General features: G+C 43.9%; 1 protein-coding gene across 1 annotated transcript in view; it reads left to right on the forward strand.

Annotated features, from left to right (window-relative positions):
- Window positions 1-11426, forward strand: part of LOC109865182 (phospholipid phosphatase 4-like) — a 68796-nt gene extending 57370 nt beyond the window's left edge. Inside the window, 2 exon segments of the mRNA XM_020453287.2 lie at window positions 5163-5333; window positions 10176-11426. Of these exon segments, the coding sequence (XP_020308876.1) occupies window positions 5163-5333; window positions 10176-10387 (383 nt within the window). The 3' untranslated portion in view covers window positions 10388-11426.
- Window positions 11427-11760: the final 334 nt, after the last annotated feature.

Raw genomic sequence — 11760 nt, forward strand, 5'->3', positions numbered from 1 at the left:
CTGTTAGTGTCTTAACGACCGTTCCACAGGTGTATGTTCATTAACCTCTCTGGGATATGTGGGACGCTAGCGCCAAATTAAAATAAATTACAATAAAAATCAAACTTTCATTAAATCACACATGCAAGATAGCAAATTAAAGCTACACTACATGTCAGATTTCAAAAAGGTTTTTCGGCGAAAGCAAACGATGCTATTATCTGAGGATAGCACCATAGTAAACAGAGAGAAACCATATTTCAACCCTGTGCACGCAGAAATAAAAATATAATTCATGTCTTAAGTGGCCTCTCCAACATAATCCAGGTAGAATCAGGAGTTCCCTAGGGCAGCTATCCAGGCCCCTTACTTTTTAAAAATCATTACTAACAACATGTCACTGGCATTGTGTAAAGCCTATGTATGGGGATGACTCACAACTATACACGTAAGCTACCACTGAAATGACTGCTGCAGTTAGTTTCAGAATGAGTGGCAAAGGAATAAGTTAGTCTTAAATATTTAAACATCTAACAGTGCTGTATTTGGTACATATCATTCACTCAACGCTAAACCTCAACTAAATCTTGTAATAAATCATGTGGAAATTGAGCATGTTGAGATGACTAAACTGCTTGGAGTAACCCTGGATTGTAAACTGTCATTGTAAAAATATATTGACACATCAGTAGCTAAAATAGGGAGAAGTCTGTCCATAATAAAGAGCTGTTCTACTTTCTTAACAGCACCTATCAACAAGGCAGGCCCTCTACAGGCTCTAGTTTTGTCGCGCCTGGACTACTGTTCAGTCGTGTGGTCAGGTGCCACAAAGAGGGACTTAGGATAATTGGAATTGGCCCAGAACAGGGCAAGCACGGCTGGCCCTTGGATGTACACATAGAGCAAACATATGCATGGCTCAAAATAGAGGGGAGATTGACTTCATCACATCTTGTATTTGTGAGAAGACATCTTGAAAGCACAGAGCTGTCTATTTAAATGACTAGCACACAGCACAGACATCCATGCATACCCCACAAGACATGCCACCAGAGGTCTCTTAACAGTCCCCAAGTCCAGACCAGACTATGGGAGGTGCACAGTACTAAATAGAGCAATGACTACATGGAACTCTATTCCACATCAGGTAACTGATGCAAGCAGTATAATATGATTTAAAAAACAGATAAAAATACACCTTATTCAATAGCGGGGACTTCGAAGAAAAACAAACATATGCATACACACACATGATAACATACACACTACACACACATGGATTTTGTGGTGTCATGGAATATAGTGTGTTGTGAATTCTGGAATAAATGTAATGTTTTTAAATTTTATAGACTACCGGTCAAAAGTTTTAGAACACCTGCTCATTCAAGGGTATCTCTTTATTTGTACTATTTTCTACACTGTATAATAATAGTGAAGTCATCAAAACACCGAAATTACACATATGGAATCATGTAGTAACCAAAAAGATATTTTATGTTTGTTACGGCGTTCTTCGTTTGTTGAAAGAGAGGACCGAAATGCAGCGTGGTGGTTAATCATGATCTTTAATGAAACAAATGACGGAACGATACATGAACTAACTTATAAATACAGAAAACAACAAACAGAACGTGAAACCTAATACAGCCTATCTGGTGAAACTACACAGAGACAGGAACAATCACCCACGAAAGACAAAGCGAAACTCAGGCTACCTAAATACGGTTCCCAATCAGAGGCAACGAGAATCACCTGACTGCTGATTGAGAACCGCCTCAGGCAGCCAAGCCTATACAACACCCCTAATCAGCCGCGATCCCAAATACTACAAACCCCAATACGAAATACAACACGTAAACCCATGTCACACCCTGGCCTGACCAAAATATATAACGAAAACACAAAAACCTAAGACCAAGGCGTGACAGAACCCCCCCCCCCCCCCAAGGTGCGGACTCCCGGACACACCTCAAAACCATAGGGAGGGTCCGGGTGGGCGTCTGTCATTGGTGGCGGCTCCGGCTCGGGACGTGGACCTCACTTCATTAATGTCCTCGTTCCTCCCCTTCGCGTCCTGGGATAATCCACCCTCGCCGCCGACCATGGCCTAATAGTCCTCACCCAGAACCCCACAGAACTGAGGAGCAGCTCGTGACTGAGGGGCATCTCGGGACTGAGGGGCAGCTCGGGACTGAGGCAGCTCGGGACTGAGGGGCAGCTCGGGACTGAGGGGCAGCTCGGGACTGAGGGACAGCCCGGGACTGAGGGGCAGCCCAGTACTGAGAGGAAGCCCAGTACTGAGAGGAAGCCCAGTACTGAGATGAAGCCCAGGTAGGTAGTAGGCTCCGGTAGATCCTGGCTGGCTGGCGGATCTGGAAGATTCAAGTTGACTAGCAGATCTGGAAGATTCTGGTTGACTAGCAGATCTGGAAGATTCTGGTTGACAGGCTGATCTGGAAGAATCTGGTTGACTGGCAGATCTAGAAGATCATGGCTGACTGGCGGATCTAGCTGCTCTATGCAGACTGACAGCTCTGACTGCTCCATGCAGTCATGAACTAACTTATAAATACAGAAAACAACAAACGGAACGTGACTCCTAATTACAGCCTATCTGGTGAAACTACACAGAGACAGGAACAATCACCCACGAAAGACAAAGCAAAACTCAGGCTACCTAAATACGGTTCCCAATCAGAGGCAACGAGAATCACCTGACTGCTGATTGAGAACTGCCTCAGGCAGCCAAGCCTATACAACACCCCTAATCAGCCGCGATCCCAAATACTACAAACCTGAATACGAAATACAACACGTAAACCCATGTCACACCCTGGCCTGACCAAAATATATAACGAAAACACAAAAACCTAAGACCAAGGCGTGACAGAACCCCCCCCCCCCCCAAGGTGCGGACTCCCGGACACACCTCAAAACCATAGGGAGGGTCCGGGTGGGCGTCTGTCATTGGTGGCGGCTCCGGCTCGGGACGTGGACCTCACTTCATTAATGTCCTCGTTCCTCCCCTTCGCGTCCTGGGATAATCCACCCTCGCCGCCGACCATGGCCTAATAGTCCTCACCCAGAACCCCACAGAACTGAGGAGCAGCTCGTGACTGAGGGGCATCTCGGGACTGAGGGGCAGCTCGGGACTGAGGCAGCTCGGGACTGAGGGGCAGCTCGGGACTGAGGGACAGCCCGGGACTGAGGGGCAGCCCAGTACTGAGAGGAAGCCCAGTACTGAGAGGAAGCCCAGTACTGAGATGAAGCCCAGGTAGGTAGTAGGCTCCGGTAGATCCTGGCTGGCTGGCGGATCTGGAAGATTCAAGTTGACTAGCAGATCTGGAAGATTCTGGTTGACTAGCAGATCTGGAAGATTCTGGTTGACAGGCTGATCTGGAAGAATCTGGTTGACTGGCAGATCTAGAAGATCATGGCTGACTGGCGGATCTAGCTGCTCTATGCAGACTGACAGCTCTGACTGCTCCATGCAGTCATGAACTAACTTATAAATACAGAAAACAACAAACGGAACGTGACTCCTAATTACAGCCTATCTGGTGAAACTACACAGAGACAGGAACAATCACCCACGAAAGACAAAGCAAAACTCAGGCTACCTAAATACGGTTCCCAATCAGAGGCAACGAGAATCACCTGACTGCTGATTGAGAACTGCCTCAGGCAGCCAAGCCTATACAACACCCCTAATCAGCCGCGATCCCAAATACTACAAACCTGAATACGAAATACAACACGTAAACCCATGTCACACCCTGGCCTGACCAAAATATTTAACGAAAACACAAAAACCTAAGACAAAGGCGTGACAATGTTTGAGATTCTACAAATCGCCACCCCTTGCCCTGATGACAGCTTTGCACACGCTTGACATTCTTCTCAACCAGCTTCACATGGAATGGTTTTCCAACAATCTTGAAGGAGTTCCCACATTTTGCTGAGCTATTTTGGGTGCTTTTTCTTCACTCTGTGGTCCAATTCATCCCAAATGATCTCAATTGGGTTGAGGTTGGGTGATTGTGGAGGCCAAGTCATCTGATGCAGCTCTCCATCACGCTCCTTCTTGGTCAAATAGCCCTTACACAACCTGGAGTTGTGTTTTGGGTCATCCTGTTGAAAAACAAATGATAGTCCCACTAAGCCCAAACCAGATGGGATGGAGTATCGCTACCTCATCCTCCATGCTATACGGTGGGTAATACACATGCGGAGATCATCCGTTCACCCACAATGCGTCTCACAAAGCCACGGCAGTTGGAGCCAAATATCTCCATTGGTCGTGTTTCTTGGCCCAAGCACGTCTCTTCTTCTTATTGGTGTCCTTTAGTAGTGGTTTCTTTTCAGCAATCCAACCTCGAAGGCCTGATTCACGCAGTTTCCTCTGAACAGTTGATGTTGAGATGTGTCTGTTACTAAACTATGTGAAGCATTTTAATTGGGCTGCAATTTCTGAGGTGCAGTTAACTGTAATGAACGTATCCTCTGCAGCAGGGGAAATTTGGGGTCTGCCATTCCTTTAGTGGTCCTCATGAGAACTAGTTTTATCATAGCAGTTGATGGTTCAACTGTACTTTGAAGAAACTTTCAAAGTTCTTGAAATTTTCCGTATTGACTGACCTTCATGTCATAAAGTAATGATGGACTGTAATTTCTCTTTGTTTATTTTAGCTGTTCTTGCCATAATATGGACTTGATCTTTCACCAAATTAGGGCTATCTTCTGTACACTTCCCCTACCTTATCACAACACAACTGATTGGCTCAAATGCATAAAGAAGGAAAGAAATTCCACAATTGAACTGTTAAGAAAGCACACCTGTTAATTGAAATGCATTCCAGGTGACTACCTCATGAAGCTATTTGAGAGAATGCCAAGCGTTTGCAAAGTTGTCATCAAGGCAAAGGGTGGCAATTTGAAGAATATCAAATGTAAAAACACTTTTTTTCATTGCTACATGCTTCTATGTGTTATTTCATGCCTCTTGATGCCTTCACTATTATTATACAATGTAGAAAACAGTAAAAATAAAGAAAAATCCTTAAATGAGTAGGTTTTATGAAGCACTTATACATTGCACATCTCATAAAGCGGGGCCTACAAGGTTATGATATAATTAAAAGAGGAAGAAGTTTTTGTCTCTCCCTCTTTCCCCCATCCCTCAGTTGCGTTCTCTGGCTTGGGCTTCACCTCCTTCTATCTGGCTGGGAAGCTGCAGTGCTTCACAGACGGGGGCCGTGGGTGCAGCTGGCGTCTGTGTGCCATGTTGCTGCCTCTCTACAGCGCTTTGATGATCGCCCTGTCCCGCACCTGCGACTACAAACACCACTGGCAAGGTCAGTTATGGCCACATCCAAATAAATCAGCAGATATGCCATTTAGGTCTAGGAGTTTTTTCTGACCACATGACTTAATGGCTGTTCAATTCAGCTACCTGTATTATCATACATGCAGAAATTAATTTGGTCTTCACCAGGGTTGCAACATTCTGGTAACTTTCCCCAAATTCCCTGGTTTTCCAGAATTCCTGGTTGGAGGATCCGTGGACCTCCTGCATATTCTTTGTTAATTCTAGGAATCTTTGAACTAGGATTTCTGGAAAACCGGGGAATTGCAAACCTATCATCACGATGTACATAGAAAACATTAAAAAAACAATCCCCATGAATGTAGGCCTATGTAAAATGTGTATTGTGTGACATCAAAGTCGTATTTATTATAATCCTCAATGTTTCATATTTTCAGAACACATCGACTTTAGGGATTTTCCTCACCCAGACAACAATAAATGTGCAAAACTAGGCAATTAGCAGAAGGGATGGGGGTAACTTCTTGTAGCCCGTAGTGCTCAAGTTTAAAATGTCTGTCAGTCAGTGGAGTGGAGAACCAGATCTCTGATGTCATGTATAGCATGTTACTGTCCAGCCACTGCATTTTGATTTTGGCACCTATTCAATGACAACATGCTACTTCAACCCTTATATGGGATATCAGCGGCTGCGATTGGAAAGGTTTATGGTCTATATGATGGAGTTCAGACTTCTTTTGAAATGTTTAAACCGTGTGTAGTCTTAACATTCTGTGGCATGGAAAATCGCCATTCCACTCTCTGCATCCCAGAGACTACAGGTATCCTCACCTCGGGACCTTATACACACCTGCTAAGATTATTAGCCCTATGTAGGCACGCAGGTCGATCTCATCCATCCTTTTCCAGTTGTCTCCATATTTACAGAAACCCTCCAAATTTGTTATCTCCAGGATGATTTTTTTGATGGCTGGTGTGATGAATGTTGAGGCGATGTCCTGGATATGGGCAACTGCATGTATCGTGGGCCCTGGGGTCATCCTTATGACATTTTTTACTGCCATCCTGCCCTGGTTGTCATATGGTGACAAGGACCATGTTATTTTGCTGTTCTTTGACAAAAATGTCTCTCTTTCAGCTTGGGGGATTTCTTCTTCATCATCTGAAGATGATGCATCGTGCTCTGGGTTGTAATTCTTCCCCATCTTCTTGAGATACCTCCTCCTCTTCTAAATCATTGTTATCTTGTTCCTCCTGGACATCTGATAAAATCTGATCTACGACCTGTTTGGCACTGAAACGTGCAATAATGGATTCAGCAATGAGAGAACTGGGGGGACTGTCATCTGCAGCACCTTTATAGCCTCCGACTGCATTCCCCATATAAACAATGCTTTCAAGAAATGTTTATTTTGTCTGATTTTTTAAAAATTTTGTCTGTGAACTTTAGTCGTGTGGCTTCGTGGAGAGGAGATGCTGTACATGCACAAAAAAGTTTTAATTTTGTCTGAGTTCAATCACTAGCACAAATAATGTGTGTGTGTGTTTCTTTGTGGTTTTTGTGGTGTGTAAATTATTTTAATACTACTGCCGGGTCAAAAATGATCCTTGGACAATCTTTGTACCCTGGTGGTTTAACAGCTTTCATGAAATGAAGAAAGGCGATGCTTCACTTTTTCAAATGTTGTGGTCATTCCAGGAAAGTCATCAAATGAGGAAAAGTATGTGAGTAAAAGTATAACCATTTCTGTATGGACCTCGCTGTGTGCAGGGGCATTGTCATGCTGAAACAGGTAAAGGCCTTCCCCAAACTGTTGCCACCAAGTTGGAAGCACAGAATTGTCTAGAATGTCATTGTATGCTGTAGCGTTAAGACTTCCCTTCACTGGAACGAAGGGGCCTAGCCTGAACCATGAAAAACAGCCACAGACTATTATTCCAACTCCACCAAGTTTTACAGTTGGCACTATGTATTTGTGGCATTCAGAGGGTGAATGGACAAGACAAAAAATATTTAAGTACCTTCTAAAGGGCTATGGTATTAGGCACACCATTTTAAGTGTGTCAAGAACAGCAACGCTGCTGGGTTTTTCACACTCAATAAGAATGTATCAAGAATGGTCCACTATCCAAAGGACATCCAGCCAACTTGACACAATTGTGGGAAGCATTGAAGTCAACATGGGCCAGCATCCCTGTGGAACTCTTTCGACACCTTAAAGAGTCCATGCCATGACAAATGGAGGCAGTTCTGAGGACAAAAGGGGGTGCAACACAATATTAAGGTGTTCCTAATGTTTTGTACACTGTTTACAAATTTTATTGGTCACATACACATGGTTAGCAGATGTTAATGCGAGTGTAGCATCATGCTTGTGCTTCTAGTTCCGACCATGCAGTAATATCTAACAAGTAATCGAACAATTCCTCAACAACTGCCTGTTACACAAGTTTAAACGAATGAATAAGAATACGCACATATAAATATATGTATGAGCGATGGCCGAACGGCATAGGCAAGATGCAGTAGATGGTATATAGAGTACAGTATATACATAATATAAAGTGGCATTGTTTAAAGTGACTAGTGATACATTTATTACATCCCATTTTTAATTGTTGGCAGCAGCCACTCAATTTTAGTGATGGCTGTTTAAACAGTCTGATGGCCTTGAGATAGAAGCTGTTTTTCAGTCTCTCGGTCGCAGCTTTGATGCACCTGTACTGACCTCGCCTTCTGGATGATAGCGGGGTGAACAGGCAGTGGCTCGGGTGGTTTTGTCCTTGATTATATTTTTGGCCTTCCTGTGACATTGGGTGGTGAAGGCGCCCTGTGATGCGTTGTGCAGACCTCACTACCCTCTGGAGATCCTTAAGGTTGTGGGCCGGAGCAGTTGCCGTACCAGGTGGTGATACAGCTCGACAGGATGCTCTCGATTGTGCACCTGTAAAAGTTTGAGTGTTTATTGTTGTGCCTTCTTCACCATGCTGTCTGTGTGGGTGGACCATTTCAGTTTGTCCGTGATATGTACGCCTAGGAACTTAAACTTTCCACCTTCTCAACTACTGTCCCGTCGATGTGGACAGGGGGGTGCTCCCTCTGCTGTTTCCTGAAGTCCACAATCATCTCATTTGTTTTGTTGATGTTGACTGTGAGGTTATTTTCCTGACACCACACTCCGAGGGCCCTCACCTCCTCCCTGTAGGCCGTCTCGTCGTTGTTGGTAATCAAGCCTACCACTGTAGTGTCATCTGCAAACTTGATGATTGAGTTGGAGGCGTGCATGGCCACGCAGTCATGGGTGAACAGGAAGTACAGGAAAGGGCTGAGAACACACCCTAGTGGGGCCCCAGTGTTGAGGATCAGCGTGGTGGAGATGTTGTTTCCTACCCTCACCACCGGGGCATCCCGTCAAAGTCCAGGACCCAGTTGCACATGGCGGGGTTGAGACCCAGGGTCTCGAGCTTAATGACGGGTTTGGAGGGTGTTAAATTCTGAGCTGTGGTCGATGAACAGCGTTCTTAGAAAGGTATTCCTCTTGTCCAGATGGGTTAGGGCAGTGTGATTGCGTAGTCTGTGGACCTATTGGGGCGGTAAGCTGATTTATTTCCTCCAGCAGGACAGATAAATGTTTCCAAAATCTTTGAGTCTAGATCAGCCGGTCCAACTACTGCACAAGCTAGTCATTCTCTCTACAACACTTTTGCCTTTTTTTCAGATCATTGATCATGAGAAGGCAATGATTTAGCATGTTATAGGGTTGTGGTCACTGTGAGGTGACATGTTCTCAGCTATGGTGACAAAGTGACAGATATGGTTTGTCCAAACCAGGGACATGTTGAGACCTAGCCAGCACCAGTAATGAAGTCAACACAATGTCAGACCAACATCAGCCCAATATTAGCCCAACGTTCACAAGACCTGAAACAAATTGTTACCCTGCACCAATCCAACATGTTATTCTCACAGAGAAAACTCAAACCCTTCCACTTGTTTTTCCTATCTGTCTACCAGCAAGACTCTAGGAATACCTCCCTGAAGTCTGTTTTTGAGCATTTGCAAATGCCTCACGTGTTTCACCTCCATGACCATGCCACCACCGTTTTACCTAGCTACTGATAAACTAAATTATCTGACATTACTAATATAGCCAGCCCCAGCAGTGACGTCAGCCCAACATTCACGAAAGCTGTACGGCCTAGTGCAGTCAAAAACATGATTTTATATATATTTCCATACTTTGAGGTTGGAATTATACTGTGAAATTGTGAAAATGCCCTTTTAGTGCTGTTTGAAAAGACTGCCTGAAATTTCTGCCTGTTTTGGTGGGATGGAGTTTTGATTTTCCTGCTTGAGAAAAATGCTCTTCGCTAAGAAGCCGTTTTTGTTTATATTTGACCATTTTATTTAAAAAACAATCAGCGTAAGGTACTTACTGAGAAATTATTTGATATTGAGAAAAAAACGGCTTCATTGGACCTTGAAACAAACTGCTCCCAGCACCTATCTAGACCAAACTCAAAGGCTGACCTTTTCTCTTGTTTTCATATCTGTCTACCTGCAATACCTCTCGGAAGTCTGTTGTTGGGCTGTAACTAATTCAACATGAGTGTACCACCATTTTTATTAGCTATTTATAATCTAAATTAGCTGACATTTCCAATATCACCAATAATGAAGTAACATATCAATAATTAATGCACTGTATAAATAACTAAGTACTCAAGTTAATTTCCTATTGTAGATTTCTGAGATATACTGTAGGTAAGTTAGACCCAAGGTAAGAGTGTGGATCTAATAATACCAATGTCTGCCAAGTGGCATATATTATATCTACAGTATTAATATATTATTACTATTATTCCCTAGATGCCTTTGTTGGAGGGGTGATCGGCCTGCTTTTTGCCTACATCTGCTACCGACAGCACTACCCTCCGTTCCTGCACATGGACTGCCACCTGCCTTATGCCAGTCTGGACAAAGCCCCCCACCTCATTTCTGCCCAGGGCGATCCTCGGGTCCTGCCCACTGAGAATGCCTCCAGCCTGCCTCTGAAGGGAATGACGGAGGGGCCTGTATGACTCCTGCCCACCCCTACCTCCAGACACAGTCTCTAACCCCACCCTCACCCCAGGACCACCCAACCCGCTCCCCCTCTCACTAACTGTAGATGACTAGCTAGCACTTACATATACCAGTGGACAGTGCTGTACCCCCCCTCCCTCTCTGTCTTTCTCCCTGTCTCTCACCTCCCTCCATCCTCACCCTTTGTTTGTTTTGCCTGCCGGAATCAGCACCCTTTCAGTGGTCTTTATTTAGAGAGGCTGTGTATGTATGGCATCTGGGAATATAGGACAACACTGCTGGAGCAAAAAGGCAAAGCCCTAACCCAACATTAAACTGCTAGGATGTTCATTACAAGTTGTTGCTCGACATTTTATTTACTGCTCACTTTAGTAGAATGGAGTTAGCTGGTATAGCGGTTGGTATCAATTTGATGTAGAGTTGGATGGAAAGCAGAGCGCCTGGTGGTAAATCCCATTAAATGTCACAGCAATGAGGTGTGTTAGATGTCACACAGCTCCCCAATTTGATTTATGAGATATCGAATTGCTTTGTCAGTGATGGAATTCACACTACAAAATCTGATAGCTCACACATTTCTAACTTTGAGAGAACACATCAACTATAATGGCCAGATGTATGGTCACTAATGTTGTCCAAACTGTATTCTATTATTATTCAATTAGCCTTGGTCTTACACCCACAGACGTTGTTTTTGCATTGTTCACATCTCTCCTACTGCTGGTTTTCCATGGAAACATAATGATAAATATAACACCAATAGGTCATTATCAATAAAACTTCACAATAGCGATCTATTTGGCTGCTGGGGGGAAAGGAGACTCCCAGTTCCGCTAAAACCATTGACAACTATGTGCCGTTTTCAAGGAATTGTTTAATAAATGTTATTGCTATTTGGTTTTAATATCACACTTAGCTCTATCATCAGAGTTTTACAGCAATCAGTAAACATCATTTCAACAACATCAAGGGCTCCCGAGTGGCACAGCGGTCTAAGGCACTGTTTGATTCCAGGCTGTATCACAACTGCCGGTGATTGGGAGTCCCATAGGACTGCGCACAATTGGCCCAGAGTCGTCCGGGTTAGGGTTTAGCCGGGGTAGGTTGTCATTGTAAATAAGAATTTGTTCTTAAATAAAGGTTAACTAGGCAATTCAGTTAAGTTAAATAAAATAAAATGTATGTATTTTCAGACATGTGAGGGTAGCCAGATCCATTTGGCATTTAGCTAAATAGCTAAAGCAAACAACGTGTCATTTAGCTTTCTTCATCGGAGATTAGGCTTTTGGAAAGAGCTTGACATCACGCTGGTAAAGTTGTCAGTCCGACTACTGTCATCACCACTATAGAAGGAAAGCAAAATCAAACA

The sequence above is a fragment of the Oncorhynchus kisutch genome, linkage group LG20 (genome assembly GCF_002021735.2).
Source record: "Oncorhynchus kisutch isolate 150728-3 linkage group LG20, Okis_V2, whole genome shotgun sequence".
Classification (NCBI taxonomy): domain Eukaryota; kingdom Metazoa; phylum Chordata; class Actinopteri; order Salmoniformes; family Salmonidae; genus Oncorhynchus; species Oncorhynchus kisutch.